Source organism: Sapajus apella, unplaced genomic scaffold, assembly GCF_009761245.1.
Source record: "Sapajus apella isolate SASKATOON/1434 unplaced genomic scaffold, GSC_monkey_1.0 scaffold4, whole genome shotgun sequence".
Lineage (NCBI taxonomy): Eukaryota > Metazoa > Chordata > Mammalia > Primates > Cebidae > Sapajus > Sapajus apella.
Window position 1 is genome coordinate 52,018,346 of NW_022436944.1, and position 20,354 is coordinate 52,038,699.

A 20,354-nucleotide genomic window follows, 5' to 3' on the forward strand; every position below is an offset into this window, starting at 1 on the left:
AACAATGCATTGAAGCAAATACTGCTGACTAGTCACACTCGATTGCATGACTGGCTCTCCCTAGACAGCCATTGCCAAACAAGATCTTGAAGACGTGCCAATTCTGAAACACTGATGCCAGAACAGGTTTCCAAAAATGCCTTTGGTTCCGTCACTGCCTGCTCAGTGAATAAAATCTGAAGTCTTTAACCCGCCATTCCAAGCATTCCACAGTGTGGCCCCAACCACCCTCTCCTACGTCTCACATTACCATCCAAAGTGTTGCCAACTCTATGGCCTTTTACCCTGTTCTTAAAGCAGGAAGGTGCCAAATCCAGCCTCATCCCTGCCTGGAGTACAACTGCTCACACTGAGGTTCCTTCCTTCCTTTTTTCCTTCCTTCCTTCCTCTGTCTCTGTCTCTTTCTCTTTCTCTTCTTTTTCTTTTGACAGAGTCTTGCTCTGTCACCCAGGCTGGAATGCCATGGTGTGATCTTTGCTTATTACAACCTGTGCCTCCCAGGTTCAAGCGATTCACCTGCCTCAGCCTCCCAAGTAGCTGGGACTACAGGCATGTACCACACACCTGACTTATTTTTGTATTTTTTAGTAGAAACGGGGTTTCGCCATGTTGGCCAGGTTGGTCTCAATCTCCTGACCTCAAGTGATCTGCCCACCTCAGCTTCCCAAAGTGCTGGGATTTCAGGCGTGAGCCACCACGCACAGTCAGTCCTGGCCTTTCTGAGACAGTGAGTTCTCCCTGAGCACCCAGAGTCATTTATGGGTCTCCCCCATACCCCGAGAATGAATCTCTCAACATGTCTTGATGGGATTCCACTTCCTTGACTCTTGCCGTTGGCTGCATTTTCAGTGCTAGTTTTCTGTTTGTTTTATCTCCCTGGCCACACTGAACATTCTTCGAGGGAAGCGGCTGTGTCGTCTTTCTTGTATACACTGACCTTGTGCATGGCTTCCGTAGTTGTCCTGGTGTCCACTAACCTTAGCGACCCTCATTCAGCTGCTAGAAGAGAGAGAGAAAAAAGGAGTTTTTCACAAAGGTGCTGTAAACAGGTGCCATCCAGGAAAACTCAAATTTACATGGAAACTAAATTAGAAAATGATTGTCCTTCCAAATAGGATTGTAAGCATCCTCTTCTGAATAATACTTCTCTGAGGTTTTTAAAATAAATTTTGATTTACAGCAACTTGATAACATCTCTTAGAAAAAAACCACCTAAAATGTTGGGGCTCATCTAGATTTAAAAATGTAGTTGATGCTTTTTAAAAGATATTAGAAAATCAATATTGATGGCTGTTAAATTTAAAAATAAAACATACTCCTTCAACTCAATAATTCATCGTCCTCCAAGGAGGGTTTTATTTTTAAGGAATTGCCCGACTTTGATTGCCTGAAGGTTTTGATTCTTCTCCTTCTGGAATGAAATTTGAATTCGAGACTCTCAAGCAAAATTGCATTTTTCTCAGTTGCAAAATACGAGATTCAGCAGATAGGGTCTTTCAGAGGGGTAACTGGTGGGTTCCATTCCCAGCTGCCAAATTACATAAACTGTGCTGCAGCCTCTCCTACTATTTAATGTAGGTAGAAATTACATTTTTTATATGGCAGGTCAAAAAGATTGAAGTGTGGCACACAGTGAGAGGAGAAGCTGCCCGCACCGTCTTCAGTATTACGGCAGATTGGCCTCCTTCTCCGTGCAGATTCTTCTCTACAATAGTAATAGGTGAACTTATAATCAGTGAATATTAGAACCCATGAATATATACATACATCTGTATGCTATAAGGGTATGTGATTTTTGCAATAAAGAAATAAATACTTGGCTGGGTGCAGTGGCTCATGCCTACAATCCCAACACTTTGGGAGGCTGAGGCAAGAGCCTCACTTGAGGTGAGGGGTTCGAGACAAGTCTAGGAAACATAGTAGAACTTCATCTCCATAAAAAATAAAAAATTAGCCTCATTTCTACAAAAAAAAATTTTTTTTAAGTGACTGGGCATGGTGGTCCATTCCTGTAATCCCAGCACTTTGGGAGGCCAAGGCATGTGGATCACTTGAGGCCAGGAGTTCAAGACCAGCATGGCCAATGTGGCAAAACCCCATCTCTACTAAAAATACAAAAATTCAGCCAGGTGTGGTGGTGCACACCTGTAATCCCAGCTACTCAGGAGGCTGAAGCATGAGAATTGCTTGAACCCAGGAGGTGGAGTGAGCTGAGATCACGCCACTGCACTCCAGCCTGGGTGACCCAGCTACTTGGGAGGCAGAGGTAGGAGAATCACTTGAACCCAGGAGGTCAAGGCTGCAGTGAGCTCTGATCGTGCCACTGCACTCCAGCGTTGACAACAGAGTAGGACCACAAAAAAAGAAAAAAGAAAACAACACTTAGTTGGTTTTTTGAAAAGATTGACGGAATTCTTTCTTTTTTTCCCTTTTTCCTTTGTCATTTGACATAAGACGAACTCCTGACCACAAGTGATCCCCCTGCCTCAGCCTCCCACAGTGCTGGGATGACAGGCATTAGCCACCACACCCAGCCTGATTGAAAAATCCTGAACAAAAGGATCGTAAACCAAATTCAACATAGTAAAAGGATTATACATGTTCAACTGGGATTTATTTTTGAAATGCAAAGATGGTTCAACGTGAAGACTGCTGTAGCACACCACATTAACGGAATGAAGTATAAAACCACATGGTCATCTCAATTGATACAGAAAAATCATTTGGCAAAATTCAACACCCTTTCATGATAAAAACACTTGGAATAGAAGAAAATTACCTCAACATACTAAAGACTATATATGACAAGCCAACAGCTAACATCATACTCAGTAGTACAAAAAAGTTTTTTGGCTAAGATTAGAAGCAGGGCAAGAATGCCTCTCTTTCTACCTTTATTCAACAAAGGACCAGAAGTCCTACCCAGGCAAGAAAAAGAAATAAAATACATCCAATAGGAAAGGAAAAAGAGTAACTATCTATGCTTACCTATGACATGACTTAGTATGTAGAAAACTCCAAAGATTCTACCAAAAAAGCTGTTTAGACTAATAAATTCAGCACAGTTGCAGGATACAAAACAACACACAATTCAATTGGCATTCCACTACACTAACAATGAGCAATTAAAAAAGGAAGTTAAGAAAATTCTATTTACAATAGAATCAAAAGGAATGAAACACTTAGGTGAAGGACTTTTACACTGAAAATTACAGAACACTGCTGAAAGAAAGGAGACATAAATGGAAAGACATACTATGTTCATAGAGTGGAAGATGTATATTGTTAAATTGTTCATACTGTCAAAGATGATTTACAGATTCAGTGCAATCCAAATCAAAATTCCAGTTTTTTTTTTTTTGTTTTTTTTTTTTCGAAAAAAAAAAAAAAAAAATCTTAAAATTCCTATGGAATCACAGAGGACCCCAGATAGCCAAACAGCAGTAAGAGAGAAGAATAAAGCCACAGGCCCCACACTTCCTGATTTTAAAAGGTGATACAAGCTGGGCACAGTGGTATGCTCCTTGGTAAACTAAGGCAGAAGGCTCTTTTGAGCCCAGGAGTTTGGGGCTGTAGTGCACTATAATCTCACCTATGAATAACCACTGCACTCCAGGCTGGGCAACATAACAAGACCCTTTTAAAAAATATATGTATGAATTTTTATATGTATATAAAATAAAGCTATAGTAATCAAAATAGTATGGAATTGGCATAAAGATAAACATATAAACCAGTGGAACAGAATAGAGAGCCTAGTAATAGATGCTCATGTATGGAGTTAAATGATCTATGAACATTCCTAATTTATGATCAATATATGTCATTTATGGACAATAGATGGTTTTCCAAGTGATCTATGGAAAAGTGGACAAACATACCAAGATTGCACAATAAGAAAGGACAGAATCTTCAACAAATGGCTGGGAAAACTGGATATCCACATGCAAAAGCATAAAGATGAATCCTTACCTGACACCGTGTATAAAAATTCAATGAATTATAGTCCAAAATAAAGACCTGAAACTCTAAAACTCCTAGAAGAAAATGAGAAAACCTTCATGACATTGGATTCGGCAGTGATGTCTTGCATATGACACCAAAAGCACAGGCAGCAAAGGCAAAAGTAGACAAATAGGACTGTACCAAACCTAAAACATCTGGCCAGCAATGGGAGTGATCATTGCAGAAGGGGAAGGATACCTGCAAGCCGTGTATGTGATAAGAGGTTAACATCCAGAATATATAAAGAACTCCTACAACTCAACAACAGCAACAATACAAATCAAATTTAAAAATGGAGGAAGGAGTGGATGTTTCTCAGAAAAAGATATGCAAATGGCAACAAGCATATGGTAATATGAACAATGTTACTAGTCATTAGGAAAATGCAAATCAAAGCCACAATGAGATATTACCTCACACCTGTTAGGATGGACACTATCAAATAAACAGGAAATAACCAGTATTGACAAGAATGTGGTGAAATTGGGACCTTTGTGCCTTGTTTGCGGGAATGTAAAATGGTGAGGCCACTCTGGAAAACAGTGTGGAGGGTCCTCAAAAAATTAAAAATAAAATTTACCTTATAACCCAATAATCTCACTTCTGGGTATATATCCAAAAGATTTAAAAACAGGATCTTTGACTGTTAAATTCAGCTGATTAAAAAAACAATGAACAAATAAACCATACCAAAAAAAACCCAGTATCTTGAGATATTTGCACACTCATGTTCATTACAGCACTAGTCACGATAACCGAGAGTTAGAAGCAACCTGAGTGCCCATCAACGGATTAATGGGTAAAAAAAAATATGACATATGCATACAATGGAGTATTATTCAGCCTAAAAAAAGAAAATTCTGTCATGATGAACCTTAAGGACACCATGCTAAGTGAAATAAGCCAGTCACAGAAAGTCAAATACTGCACGTTTTCACTTATGTAAGGTGTCCAAAGTAATCAATCTCTTAGTAGGATGGTGGCTGCCGAGGGATGAAAGGAGGGTGAAAGGGGGAGCTGCTGTTCAGTGTGTACACAGTTTCAGTTTTACAAGATGAAAAAGTGCTAGAGCTCTGCTGAGTGGCAGTGTGCAGACGGCCAACACTGCTATACTGTGCACTTAAAAATGATGAAGGTGTTAAATGTTATGTTCTTTTGACCACATGCGCACAAAAGTAAGTCATGAATAAAAAGGGAAAGAAAGCAACACCTAAATTGCGAGGCAACGGGAAAATAAATGAGGATTCAAGCACATGTTGGATGAAAAAGTTGAAATCCTAGAGAAGCGCACTGCAATAAGAAAGCAAGGCATTGTCCACGTGGGGCCGGGGTAGGTGCAGCCCATCACAGCGGCGCAGCACAAGATGTGAAGCTGGGGTTCTGGATTCTAGTTCCACCTGCTGTGGACCTGCAGGGGGGACAGTTACCTCTGGGCATCAGTAGCCTCAGGCGTATATTAAGAAAGGTGACCTCTGCCATGTGAGACCCAGCTGGAAGAGAGAGGGGGCTTCTTAGCTGGGATAGAATCTTAGGCAGAATCACAGTGGGTTTTGAGACCTGAGGAGTGGTGGAGAGGGGGCTGGAGGTGAGGGATGGGCAGCTTGGAGAAGGGCACAGAAGGAGGCGATAGGAATGGAGATCTGGCCAGTGGGGCAAAGGCCTCCTGGGGAGGGGCCGAGAAACAAGGTTGCTGAGACATGAATTCAGGCTGGTTAGGGAAGTGCCTTCTAATGCTGTTCTGAGCATGCTCAGTGGCCTCCATCCTTCTTGAATCTGTATAAAGCAGCCAGTCTCTGAAAATAGAGACCACTCCATGGGGCCTCTGGGAGCCCCTCTAAGAGGGGAGAGGTGCTTGGTGAGACCAAACTCTGTTGGACTTGGGAAGAGAGTTAATTTCCCCACCCAGTTCATGGCGCTGTAATCTCATTGGTCCTCAGAAGTTCCCCCTTGTTTGGTTTGTTGCCTTTTATCCTCGTTTCTTACTGTTTTCCCCTCCCCTTCTCCCATGGGCTAATTAATAACATATTATTAATATGTGTTTGAAGTATGTGCTATTTGTGTGTATTCTTATAAAGCAGGGTGGTTTGGAAGGTATGTGTTTTTAATGTACATAGATGACAGCAGTCTAGAGCAGCAGTTGGCAAACTCTCTGTAAAGGGCCAGAGAGTAACGATTTTAGGCTTTATGGGCCATATGGACTCTGTTGCACCTACTCAGCTGTGTCATTGTGGCACAAAAGCAGCCAATGACATATGCAGATGAGTGAGCGTGGCTATGTGCAAATAAAACTTTATTTACGGACACTGAAATTTGAATGCCATATAATGTTTATACCTCACAAAATATTCTCTTGATTTGTTTTTTATTCAACTATTTAAAACCACTTGTAGTTTGTGGGCCATGCAAAAACATGGTGGGCAGATTTGGCTACTGGGCTGCAATTGTGTCATTCCTCATCTAGCCCCTTGCTGCTCAGTATGTCCTGTGGACCCGCAGCACAGGCATCACTAAGAAAGCCTGTTAGAAATGCGGATCCCAGCCTCATCCCAGGCCTGCCAGGTCAGCAGCTGCGTTCTAACGAGACCTCTGGCAATTGTGTACACACTGATGTTTGGGAAGCACTGGGCTACGTTTCTTTTTCTTTTTTTTAATCCTTTCTCATTTAGCACTCTTCTGAAGAATGAACCATTTTCCTAGATTTAATCTATTTCTTATAACTGCAGCACAGTATTTCTGTATTCACTTTTCCACCAAAAAAAAAAAAAAAAAAAGATATAGAGACATTAGAAAGATTAGTGGTTGCCAAGGGTTAGAGACAATGCAGGAGAAAGATGAATAGGCAGGGCCGGGCGTGGTGGCTCACGCCTGTAATCCCAGCACTTTGGGAGTCCAAGGCAGGTGGATCATGAGGTCAAGTGGTCAAGACCATCCTGGCCAACATGGTGAAACCCCATCTCTACTAAAAAATGCAAAAATTAGCTGGGCGTGGTGGTGCAAGCCTGTAGGCCCAGCTACTCAGGAGGCTGAGGCAGGAAAATCGCTTGAACCCGGGAGGCAGAGGTTGCGGTGAGCTGAGATTGTGCCATTGCACTCCAGCCTGGTGAAAAAAAAAAACCCACTAAAAAAAAAAAAAAAAAAAAAAAGGGGAAAGAAAGAAAGATGAATAGGCAGAGCATGGATGGTTTTATGAGGTAAAAATACTGTATGCTGCTCCGATGATAGATACATGTCATTTTACATTTGTCTAAACCCATAGAATGCCTGTCACCGTGAGTGAACCTTAATGTAAACTGTGAGCTTTGGTCAATAATAATGTGTCAATAATTGGCTTATCAATTATAATAAATACAAGATATAAATTATAGGCGAGCTGAGGGAGGAGAGAAGAGGATATGTGGGAACTCGGCATGTTCCAATTTTTCTTTTTCTCTTTTTTTTTTGAGAGTCTCCCTCTGTCACTGAGGCTAGAGTGCAGTGGTGTGATCTTAGCTCACTGCAACCTCCGCCTCCCAGGTTCTCCTGGGGAGAGCAGTTCTTCTGCCCCAGCCTCCCAAAATGCTGGGATTACAGGCGTGAGCCACCACACCCAATCAATTTTTCTGTAAAGCTAAAATTGCTCTAAAAAACAGTCAATTGACAACAACAACAACAAAAAAGAGGGCAAAGGAACATGTCCCAGAAGCTCCCAAATTCAGCACAATTTGAACCTTTTGAAGCCAGCTCATGTTTTCTCTTAAAAATATATTCAAGCCGGGCGCGGTGGCTCACGCCTGTAATCCCAGCACTTTGGGAGGCCGAGGCGGGTGGATCACGAGGTCAAGAGATCGAGACCATCCTGGTCAACATAGTGAAACCCCGTCTCTACTAAAAAAAATACAAAAAATCAGCTGGGCATGGTGGTGCGTGCCTGTAATCCCAGCTACTCAGGAGGCTGAGGCAGAATTGCCTGAACCCAGGAGGCGGAGGTTGCGGTGAGCCGAGATCGCGCCATTGCACTCCAGCCTGGGTAACAAGAGCGAAACTCCATCTCAAACAAGAGCGAAAATCCATCTAAAAAAAAATATATATATATATATATATATATTCAAATTTGTGTTTGCCATATCGTTTTGCCTTAATGTGACAATCAAATTTTAAATTTCTTTCGACTTAAAGTTCACCTCCCTTCCCCCAGTTAAAAAAATGGCGTAAAGTGAACCAGTGATATCTGTCACTGATGCCTGCCCTCCTCTGCCACAGTTGAAAACTGCAGTCCTAGGCCAACTCCTACCTTCCAGATGGTGAGGCCAAGGGCCTCCTGCACTCTTGCTCCACTAGCCCCTGGGCCGTCTTGGTGAGGGAGGGAGGGAAGGGAGACGTTGCTGGCACATTTAGGGCTGGGTCTCTCAGTGCCTACCCGCCCTGAGTAATAGCTCATCTTTGACATACTCTGCCCAAGTGGGGAGGCCTGGCCAGGAGCAATAACTCTATCCTGCCAGGGCCCTTCTGTCAGAGATGGAGGGAAGGACCTGGCTTGGTCTCCAGGGGCACCAGTGGGTCTGCCAAGCTGGCGTGAGGCTGCGCTCTCCATCCCGCTCCTTTCCTGGGGGAGCTGAGGAGTATGACACCTTCCTATACCTGTCATTCTCCCCACCTCAAGTGTGTATGTGTGCTCGTCTCCTGATGGATGTAGACAAAGAAGGAGATTCTGCAATGGTGGAGTCAGGCGCACTAGGTGGTGGGTGGTGGGACCCTCTGGTAAGCTGTACATCTCCCGTCGAAAGCAGACCAGCTTGCCTGGGGAAAAGGCTGCATGAAACGTGCACAGCCAGACTCACCTCCGTGGAGGGCTTGATATTCCTAAACCTGTTTTCAGAGGCCAGGTGGGCAACTGTCTATCTCTGCAGCCGTGAGTTCACTGGCCTTGACCATTGGACTCTACTAAGTCTGGTGCAGCTGGCGGCCATGGGGGCAAAGGCTAATTGGGTAGAACAGATGTGTTGAAGGTCACCTGTTCTCATGTGTTTCCTGGACTGATCATTATGATTTAAGGCTCTCCCAAATTTTCTTCTGTGTGAAAGAAGGTCTGATAACCCAGGAATTTCAGAATGAAGAATGGACACGACAAAGGAATATAGATTCCTAAAGGGCGTGTATGTCTGCCAGGGCCCTTTCGGTTTCATAAAATCAGGGAGACTTGCTGGGTGGGAGATCAGACCTCTCCCTTGATGAAGAGGTGCACAGTCTTACCTCCTGCACTCAGAAGCAGTTAAACATCCAGAGGACAAGTGGACTGAGGGAATGACAGACTCCAGAAAGCAACCTGACCAAATGGGAGAGGCCCTCCAGCGCAGTGACTCTCAGCACGAGGGCATGGCTTCTCACACCCGCCAGCCCTGGGGCAAATGTGTGGCATCTTTGGTGGAGGGAAGCATTTCATAATCCTCCTTGTTTGATTTTTATTTCATTTCTTTTGAGATTGACATGAAAGAGTAGCTGTGTGACTTTTGATATGTGCACAGTTGTACAACCACACCTGAACCTTTCTGTGTGATGTCCCGCCCTCCTCCCACCTTCCTCCCTGGTGCCTAAAGGTAGAAGGACAGAGGTGGAGCTCTCCCAGGTAGAGCCGGTTCTCAGGCTCTGTGCAGTCCCTTCAGGGGACCTGTGGTAAAGTAGAGTCGGCACAAATCAAGGCTTGTACATGTAAGATTTCATCTTGACCTCAAACTGGGCTGTGGACCTGTGGCAGTGCTAGGAGGCTCTGTAGCAGAAAGGAAGCCTAGACCTGCCTTTCAGCCAGGGTTCCTGCAGCTTTGCAGAATGTGCTTTTGAACATAGCCGTTCACTGCTGTAAGCCTCAGTTTCCCTCCCTAAAATAGAGATGGTCATCTCTCTATCATGCAACTATGTAGCTAAATGAGATGCGAGCAATGTAACGTGATGTCTTATACAAATATGGTGCTGGTTAGAGGTAAGAGGTTTACTGTCATTCATAAGCGTTTCTCTCCCACACAGAAGCAGCTGTTTTTATAGAGACTCTGGCCTCTTGCTCACTGCCCTCTCATCGTCTTTCCTGTTGCTTCTTTCCTATAAGCCTTTATCTCAGTTCTATTCCTTAGGAGATAGCATTCATTTTTTTCTTCTCCTCTTTGCCTTTTATACCCCCATGCTTCACTAAAACAGAAGGAAATCGTCTTTGTCTGTTTCCTGTTGCTATGACGGAACACCCGAGACTGGGTAATCTATTAAGAAAACCATTGTTTCTTCCAGTTTTGGAGGCGGGGAAGCCCAAGGTCAGGTGGTCACAGCTGATGAGGGCTTTCTTGCTGCTGGGGACCCTCGGCAAAGTTTTGAGGCGGTGCAGGGCGTCACATAGCAAGGGGGCTCACAAGAGACAGCAAGACTGGCTTTTAGAACAGTCTCCCTCTTGTGATAACAAACCTACTCCCTCAATAACTCATTAATCCATGAGTGGATTAATCCATTTATGAGAGCAGTGACCTCATGACCCAATCACCTCCCAGAGGTCCCACCTCAACACGGCTGCATTGAGGACCAAGTTTCCAACATAAAATTTGGGGGCCGCATTCAAATCACAGCAGAAACCAACATGTGAAATGGAAAAGTGTTTAAAGAAGTAAGTAAATGTGGGAGCCAGGTTAGCATGTGATCACAGATAATGCCGTCCAGGCCTGGGGACAGAGGTGGCCCTGGAATGTCACCAGATCTAATCCCCTCGCTCTGAGCGTCTTCTTTCACGCATTTGTCTGGTGTTCTTGAAGGCTCTGTTTGGCTGGGGCTGCTGCTGTGGTACCAGTGACCCAGGACCATGATCCAAGTATGTTTCACCGATTCTGGGGGAAGGTCTGTGTTCTTTGTGAGTCCTGAGAAGGTCTTTGATTGGGGCATCAGCATCCAGTATTCCTCTTAAGTCCCTGGTGCGTGGAGCAGCCCATGAGAAAGAGGGAAGAAGACAGGGCTTCTTAAACCTGAGCTGCCTGGGGGCCTGGGAAGACGCCTTGCTGGGCTCCTTCCAGAAATGCTGATTCAGCGGATTTGGGTGTGGCCTGAAAGTCAGCATTCCTCACGTGCTCCTGGGGGATCCTGATCCTGCTGGCCTGGGACCAGACCACACCGATGGAGAAGCCACGGCTACAAGGCAGAGATTGGCAGATTACAGCCCAGCAGCCAAGTCCAGCCAGCTGCCTGTTGTAAAAAAATGTTAGTGAACACAGTTGCTCCCATTCATTTACATATTGTCCATGCTGCTTTCATGTTACAGTGTCAGCATAGAGTAGCTGTGGCAGAGACCATGTGGCCCACAAAGCCAAAAATATTCACTATTTGGCCTTTTACAGTAAGAGCATGCCAGCCTCTGCTCTTGAGGCTCCTCAGCACCCTGAGCCCGGCGGTTCTAAAGGCATGGGAAACCTTCCACTCCTTTCTTCCACTGACTGAGTCCCTAGGACCATTACTGCTAAGAAACCAGCTCTGCTAAGCATTAAATCATGTTCTGTGGGAGAAAAAACAGGAAACTAGGACAGATGTGGTGGGTCACACCTGTAATCCCAGCACTTTGGGAGGCTGAGGCAGGTGGATCACGAAGTCTGAAATTTGAGACAAGCCTGGCCAGCATGGTGAAACCCCATCTCTACTAAAAATACAAAATATTAGCCAGGCATGGTGGTGCATGCCTGTAGTCTCAGCTACTCTGGAGGCAGAGGAAGGAGAATTGCTTCAACCCTGGAGGTGAAGGTTGCCGTGAGCTAAGATCACACCACTGCCCTCCAGCCTGAGCAACAGAGCGAGACTCCATCTCAAAAAAAAAAAAAAAAAAAAAAAAAAAAAGGAAAAACATGACAGTGATATTACTGCTTTTACCTCTATCTTTACAGAACACCTTAAGACCCTGTTGCAACCTAGGTGATGCTGTACCCATCTTGTGGAGGTACAAACCGAGGTTCAGAGAAATAGTTATGCCTGTGGTCACACGGCAAATTCGTAACAAACCTGGGTGTCCCAGGCTTTGTACCTAACACACCACCTATTGTATATAAGGCAAAATTGGATGGCACTTGGTATATTAGCCATCTAATTCTGTGTAACAAATTATCCTAAAATTTTCTTTTCTTTTTTACCATGCCTAACTGAGGTGCCATGACAATTTACCCTCAAATGTAATGGCCTAAAGCAGTAGTACACCTTTATTATCACTCACAGTGTCTGTACATAAGGAATTCAGAACCGACTTGGCCGAGCAGGTCTGGCCCAGGTGTTTTTCTGAGGTTCCATCAGATGTGAGCCAGAGCTGCAGTTATTTAAAGTTTAACTGGGGCTGGAGAATCCACTTCCGAGGATTCAGCTTGGAGAATCAGCTTCACTCACGTGGCTGGCAAGCTGGTGCCGGCTGTTGGTGGGAAACTTCCGTTCTGTTCCATGTTGACCTCCCTGCAAGGCTGCTTGAGTGGCCTCACAACATGGCTGCCAGCTTCCCTGGAGGAAGTGACCCAAGAGTGAGACAGTGGGGGGAGGCTATCTCCTTTTTATGACACAGCCTCCAAAGTCACATAGCATCATTTTTAACACATTCTGCTCATCAAAACCAAGTCACTAAGTCCCACTTACTTTGCATCAAAGAATTTGTGGGCATATTTTAAAGTCAGCCCAATAGGCTGATTTCCATTCCATTGCCTGCTGGGAAAATCAGGATCTGGTGGTGGTGTCACATTGCTGGTCTTTAGCTGATCATAGAATATAAGGCTAAAGTCCTAAGGGTCATTACAGAAATGCAAATTAAAGCCACATTGAGATACCATCTCACACCAGTTAGAATGTTGATCATTAAAAAATCTGGAGACAACAGATGCTGGAGAGGATGTGAAGAAGAACGCTTTTACACTGTTGGTAGGAGTGTAAATTAGTTCAACCATTGTGGAAGACAGTGTGGTGATTCCTTAAGGATCTAGAAATAGAAATTCCATTTGGCCCAGTAATCCCATTACTTGGGTATATGCAGGGCCCATCCCCACAGGGTGTAGTGTGTGTTCGTTTGTGTGCAGAGACGATAGATCGTAGAAAAGAAAGAGACAAGGACGCAGAGATAAGAGAAGAATTCAGCTGGGCTCAGGGGACCACTGCTACCAAGGGGCGGAGTCCAGCAGTGGCCCTGAAAGCCTGGACACGCTGATAATTATTGTATACAAGGCAAGGGGGCAGGGTCAGGAGAGTGATTGGTAGGGATCAAGGAAATCACATTCTTACAATACGGGGGGGCCACATGGGTACAGTTCAGGGGGTCACGTGGGTACAGTACAGAGGGCCTCTCCCTCTCAGGTAGCCACTGCAAGGAGGGGAGGCACATACGTCAGTATCTTTCTATGTACTTATCAGAGAGATCAACGGCTTTTAGGATTCCTCCATTCTCACAGCTTCTAAGAATTTACAAGGGAGCATCGAGTGGGAAAGTAAAACAGGAAGGTGGATGAGGATGGTGACCGTCGGAGCACAGCACCATGGAGAGGTGTTTAAACCCCTGGATGTCTGTGGGCCAGCCTGGCTAGTGTCAGATCTTCCTCAAGAGCCGGCAAAGCAGAGTTTTCTCTGAACTCCCCAGTGAGAGGGAAACTCCCCCTCACAGCTAAGTAACGGGCACCTCCCCAGACACTGGTGTTATGGCAAGGCCTGCCTGCTAGGTAACCGGTGCCTTCCCAGGCGCTGGTGTTACTGCCAGGCATTTACTCTCACCTCCTGATCACTTTTCACAATGTCCCTTCAGTTCCGAATTATATTTCACCCGATTATGTCTATACTCTAAAACTAAAATGTTCCTATAATAAAGCAAAGATTAATAGAGAATAATGATGTCATAAGATTGATTATCTAATTGATTCTGTGATTGAATCTAATATCTATTTGGTGTCATTTCTATAAGTAATCGGTAAATATATCATTCCTATAATCAAGTAATCAGTAAATTATTTAGTATCATTGCTATAACTAAGTAATCCGTTATTTATCATGCTGGGACAGATTGTGCCTTCAGTCTCTTGCCATGGCACCTGGGTAACTTTCTTCCCACAGGTATATACCCAAAGGATTATAAATCGTTCTGTTATGAAGACACATGCACACGTTTGTTTATTGTGGCACTGTTCACAATAGCAAAGACTTGGAACCAACCCAAACGCCCATCAAGGGTAGACTGGATAAAGAAAATGTGGCACATATACACCATGGAATACTGTGCAGCCATAAAAAAGGATGAGTTCATGTCCTTTGCAGGGACATGGATGAATCTGGAAACCATCATTTTCAGCAAACTAGCATAAGAACAGAAAACCAAACACCATATGTTCTCACTCATAAGTGGGTGTTGAACAATGAGAACACGTGGACACAGGGAGGGGAACATCACACACTGGAGTCTGTTGGGGGGTGGGGGGATTGAGGAGGGAGAGCATTAGGAGAAATACCTAATGTAGGTAACGGGGGGATGGAGGCAGCAAACCACTGTGGCACGTGTATACCTATGTAACAATCCTGCATGATATGCACATGTACCCCAGAACTTAAAGTATAGTAAAATAAATTTAATTAAAAAAATATAATTCACAAATTACTAACAATATCTAGGCCTCAAGTTTTGTTCTAATCTGCAGTAGAGTATCCAAAGGAGTCCTATGGTGGGACTTCAGAAAAGGCCAGAGAGGGCCAGGAGATGCCGATTTTCATGCTGTTTGAAAATAGACAACCATATGGTTCAGAATCCTCCGGGGCAATTCAGACATGCTTCTCCTAAGAGCCAGCTCTCCATTCCCTATTACAAACTACCTTTCTAGCCCAGAGGCCAAGTGCCTTGCTGGAGAAAGCAGCAAGACCTGAAGCCCTTCAGTTGTACTGCTTGAGGCTCCACACAGTTCCCCGTTAAAGTATGAAACACACTTCAGTAAGAACTCTGCAGGGGTGTGAGGAGGAGGCTGTGAATCTGTATTAAGTTTGCCCTTCCAAGTCTTTATTAGTTCATCTTTATCTCAGCCAGCTGACCGCGTTTCTTGTCAGATCTGTTTCCAGGCAACGTCTGGTACTAATGGGTGAGAGTTGAGCTTATTCTTCCGTGCCCTGCCACCTCTGTGCAATGCGTTTTAAGTGTAGGAACTCTTCCAGGAGGATAGTAAACTCTGATCTCCGTCCATTGAACAGGGTCTGGTGGTTTTGTCTTTTATAAGCAGTGTTTGGATACCCTCTAGTGGATAAGTGAAGATGGTCGCCTTGCTTGCTAAACAGAAGGGCTCCTAACCTGGAATAGGAGTGGAGATGACCGATTTAAAGAGTCCCTTTGATTCTGGAAAGCAAATGTAGAAAGAGGTCAGCTTGAGGATAATGTAAGTCCTTGATGGTCCAGGAAAGAGGTACACTCTTTCGTTGTATGATCTTCTTTGGCTTGATATATTAATATCCTGATTTATTTGAAACACAGGTAACAAAAACATAAGTACACATATATGTGGTGGTAAACAGGAACTGGCAAATTTTTTCTGTAAAGCACCAGATAGTAAATATTTCAGGCTTTGTAGCCAAGAGGTCACATGTTCCGCTGTTGCAGTGTGGAAAGAGCCATGGATGATGCGTTCATGAGTAAGCATGTCTATGTTTATTGACTGCACAGAACAGACACCATGAGGCCGTGGGCCGAAGTTTGCCAACCCCTGAAGAAAAAAACTAAATTGTGTTTGTCTCTTGCGCTAGATGGCAAATTCCTCCTGTGTGGAGACCCCAGGCCTCATTCACCTTTGTACTCTGGGCACTCCGTATTGTGCGTGACACGTGGCAGATGCCCACAGCTTCTTTACTGACCCCAAATGGCTCTTATGTCAGACTCTGTAGAATATCACCTTTCTTGCAAGATTTCTTGGAATTCACTGAATTAAAAGCAGCATGCTCTCTGACTTGGATGTTGAAGCCATCAGAGCAAATAGGATCAGTTGCCACCTTGTTTTACATCTACTTGTCCTTAACCAAGATGCCATGTGAAAGGCCGGCACGTCAAAAGGCCTTGTTGTGATCAGCCCTATTCAGTCTGGAGATCACACTCCCTGGGGACCAACAGTGATGGACAACTGACGGGCATCTTGTTTTGCAGAACTGGGAGTGGGTTTGCTCAGAAGCTTCTGCTGCTTTTAGTAGAATCTCCATATGCCCAGAACCTTGCACCTGGGGAGGGGCTGGCTGGTGGCATTCTAGGTAATGTCCCATCCCTCACGCAGCAGGAACATGGCGGGAGCCAGCTTCTCTGTCTCAAACACCAGCCTGTTCCTCTAAGTCAGGTTCATGATCTGCCAACTGTTTTTTCCAGGTATTAGTCACAATAGCAACTGTCATTTGTAGAGCATATTGTCTTGCGTGGATTTCAGAAAATATGTATTATCCCAACACTGATGACAAAACTGAGACACAGAAAAGTCAACTTAGTTGTGGCTTGATGTTGATGTGTAGTACGGTTTAAAAGCTTCAGGCTGGGCGCAGTGGCTCACGTCTGTAATCCCAGTGCTTTGGGAGGTGGAGGCGGGTGGGTCACCTGTTAGGAGTTTGAGACCAGCCTGGCCAACATGGCGAAAACCCTCTCTAATAAAAATACCAAAATTAGGTGTGGTGTAGCATGCCTGTGATCCTAGTTACTCGGGAGGCTGAGGCAGGAGAATTGCTTGAACCCTAGAGGTGGAGGTTGCAGTGAGCCAAGGTTACAGCTGCACTCCAGCCCAGGTGACAGAACAAGACTCCATCTCAAAATAAAAAAAAAAAAAACTTGGACTAAGTTATTTAACTCACCTTGCCTTGGTTTTCCTACCTACAAAATCGTCGTGATAAAACCCATTTTAAGGCTGGGCATGGTGGCTCATGCCTATAATCCCAGCACTTTAGGAGGCCAAGGTAGGCAGATCACCTGAGGTAAGGAGTTCAATACCAGCCTGGCCACCATGTCCTCTCTAGCTGAGGTGACACTACCACACATGGTAATAGCAGACTGAGAGGCAGAGTTTGCTTAGTGGGGAAAATCTTTACTGCGAAGTCAGTCTACCTGAATTCCATTAACCCTCGGGCAAGTCACTAACCTGAGCTTCAGTTTCCTGAACTGTAAAATGGGGATACGGAGGCTTCCCTCCTAGGGTGTGGGAGGAGAAAATGAGTTAATCAATGTATGCACAACAGTGCTTGCTAGGTGCTGTGTCCGTTATTACTACTGCGCTAAGATTACTCCCAGAGTTTACAGTGGCTTTTATGTGTGTGTGCGTGAGACAGTCTTGCTCTGTCACCCAGGCTGGAGTGAAATTATTAGTGAAACCCGTCTCTAATAAAAACACAATGATTAGCTTGGTGTGTTGGCATGCACCTGCAATCCCAGCTACTCAGGAAACTGAGGCAGGAGCATCACTTGAACCCAGGAGGTGGAGGTTGCAGTGAGCCGAGATTATGCTGCTGCACTCCAGCCTAGGCAACAGAGCAAGACTCCATTTCAGAAAAAAAAACCCAGAAGAAAAATCTGTTTTAGGGGCTAGCTGTGTGGGTCAGATGAGGGAAGGTTCAAGAAGAGCTTCCTTGCTCCACAGTAGGTACTATCCTAGTACCTGGGGCTTGGGCATATAGGTCCTCAATCAATATTGGTTGAATAGATGAGAGTTATTTGCCTAGTCACACAGGTGGTAAGAATTCAAAGCCCAGCTCTTCTGACCAGGCTAGATGGCCTTGGCATTATACCATTTAACCAAATAGGAACAGGGGCATGCTAACCATGGTATTGAGGTAGCCTTATGGCATGCAGGTGTCCACACAGGGCCAGGAAAACAGAGCTGCAGGTTTAAGCATTCACAGTTCACTTAGCCTGACCCCTCGTTGGCATTAGTACTCATGAGAGCGCTCCCAAGCTCAGTCCCTTCATCTAGGGAGCTGGAAATAGACCTCTTGGCTCCACACAAGTATAAAAAGCTTCAGTTACAGAGGAAAGTAAGTTTTTTACCTGAGAAAGAGGAGTGTTCCTCCTAAGAGCCATTGTAGCTGGGCACGGTGGCTCACACCTGTAATCCCAGCACTTTTGGAGGCGGAGGTGGGTGGATCACCTGAGGTCAGGAGTTCGAGACCAGCCTGGCCAACATGATGAAACCCTGTCTCTACTGAAAAATACACACACACAAAAATTAGCCAGGCGTGGTGGCAGGCACCTGTAGTCCCAGCTACAGCTACTCGCGAGGTTGAGGCAGAATACTGCCTGAACCCAGGAGGTTGGGGTTGCAGTGAGCTGAGATTGCGCCACTGCACTCCAGCCTGGGTGACAGAGCAAGACTCTGTCTCAAAAAAAAAAAAAAAAAAGCCATTGTAAACTCTGGCAGTAATCTTAGCACAGTAGTCATAACGGACACAGCACCTAGCAAGCACTGTTGTGCATACACTGATTAACTCATTTTCTCCTCCCACACCCTAGGAGGGAAGCCTCCGTATCCCCATTTTACAGTTCAGGAAACTGAAGCTCAGGTTGGTGACTTGCCCGAGGGTTAATGGAATTCAGGTTTTCCCCCACTAAGCAAACTCTGCCTCTCGGTCTGCTATTACCACGTGTGATGGTGTCGCCCCAGCCAGAGAGGAAGGAGAAGGAAGGAACGGGGAATCAATCAAGACTGTAGGATAAACAAAAATAGCACCAGATTGGAAGGTGCCGCTGAATGCTGGCTCTGCTTTGACCACCGAGTAGCTCATGACCCTAGGCTGGTTGCTTCTGAACGTGGCCTGGTCTCCTCTTCATTTGTAAGCATCTCTTCATCTGTGAAACAAGGAATTAATCAATCCAACGCTAACATTGTTTGGCCTTCAAACCACTGTGGGATAGGTCTCCAAAGGCGCCTCCTTGGAGACTGCCATCTGATGGCAGACCTCCTTTGCAAGTGGACTTCCCCCTGATCTTCATGTGTTAAGACCTATAAAAGACCCATGTCACCAGCTGAGGTGTCTGTCTCAGAGTGTGGGCATTCCTTCCACCACCCACATTTTGCCTGGCGAACTCTCATTCACCTATTTGTCTCTGACTTCCTCTGACCATCCAGACTCGGTTGGGTCCTTATGCTTTACATTCTTGTATCAGCATCATTTCTTTTCATAGGCTTTATGACAGCTTATAATTAAATATCCATTGACGTACCTTCTCTAGGGGCAGAGACCGTGTCTGTTTTTTCCCCATCATTGCACTGCCATTGAGACCTCAGGTGTTTGCTGTTGGTGTTTTTTTGGTGTGTGTGTGTTTTGTTTTTTTGGTGTGTGTGTGTTTTGTTTTTTTGAGACAGAATCTCATTCTTATCACCCAGGCTGGAGTACAATGGTATGATCTCTAGTCACTGCAACCTCCGCCTCCCAGGTTCAAGTGACTCTCCTGCCTCAGCCACTTGAGAAGCTAGGATTACATGCGTGTGCCACCATGCCTGGCTAATTGTTTGTATTTTTAGTAGATACAGGGTTTCACCAGGTTGGCCAGGCTGGTTTCGAACTCCTGACCTTGAATGATCCACCCATCTCAGCCTCCCAAAGTGCTGGGATTACAGGCATGAGCCACCACACCCGGCCAAGATCTCAGGTTTTTGAATGAATGAATGAATGAATGAATGTTGCCACATGTGCCATGTTAAATGTACGCCAGAAGTAGAACAGGCATGGTAATATTGGTTGGTTTTCTGGCGGGCCACATAACAGCAAATCTACGATCGCTGATTTCCAGTGCTACTTCACTGCAAGGAATTAGTATCATAAATAATTTAAAATCTAATGCGGTATTTCAGAAGTATGCTGAGATCTCACCAGAACAGTGCAAATCCCCAGAGCTAAGCCAGCTGGGAACAGCTGGTGCATTGCTTCTAGGTTAGCCTAGTTAATTGTCAAAAGTTACCTGTTTTCAAGGCTAGAGTACATTTTCAATAACGGTGCTCCTGCCGATCAAGGCTAAAGTCAGAAATAAATCAGCCCGCTTATATCCTACAGCAATGTAGCATTTCCTGCCCCACCAACAGTGCCTAGAAAACCTGCGTCATAATAATTCTCAGTAGGTATTTGAATAAATGAGACTCTTTAACACTGCCATTAGATACTTCCTCTGCGCAGCAGAAGAGCTGTCACAAAGCTCATAGACACCACAAGGAGTCCTCAGGGACAAACATATTGTCTTTCAGGATGATTTTAAAAATTAGGCTGAAATCAGTGGCTCACATCGGTAATCCACGCACTTTAGAAGGCTGAGGCAATAGGATCACTTGAGTCTAGGAGTTCAAAATCAGCCTGGGCAACATTGTGAGACCCTGGCTCTAAAAAATATTTTAAAACTAGCTGGGCATGGT

General features: G+C 44.9%; 1 protein-coding gene across 1 annotated transcript in view; it reads left to right on the top strand.

Annotated features, from left to right (window-relative positions):
• Positions 1-8,949: 8,949 nt before the first annotated feature.
• Positions 8,950-20,354, top strand: part of CMTM8 (CKLF like MARVEL transmembrane domain containing 8) — a 38,858-nt gene continuing 27,453 nt past the window's right edge. The window contains exons 1-3 of the mRNA XM_032260446.1: positions 8,950-8,970; positions 10,021-10,053; positions 18,086-18,089. Of these exons, the coding sequence (XP_032116337.1) occupies positions 8,950-8,970; positions 10,021-10,053; positions 18,086-18,089 (58 nt within the window). The remainder of the gene's footprint in view (positions 8,971-10,020; positions 10,054-18,085; positions 18,090-20,354) is intronic.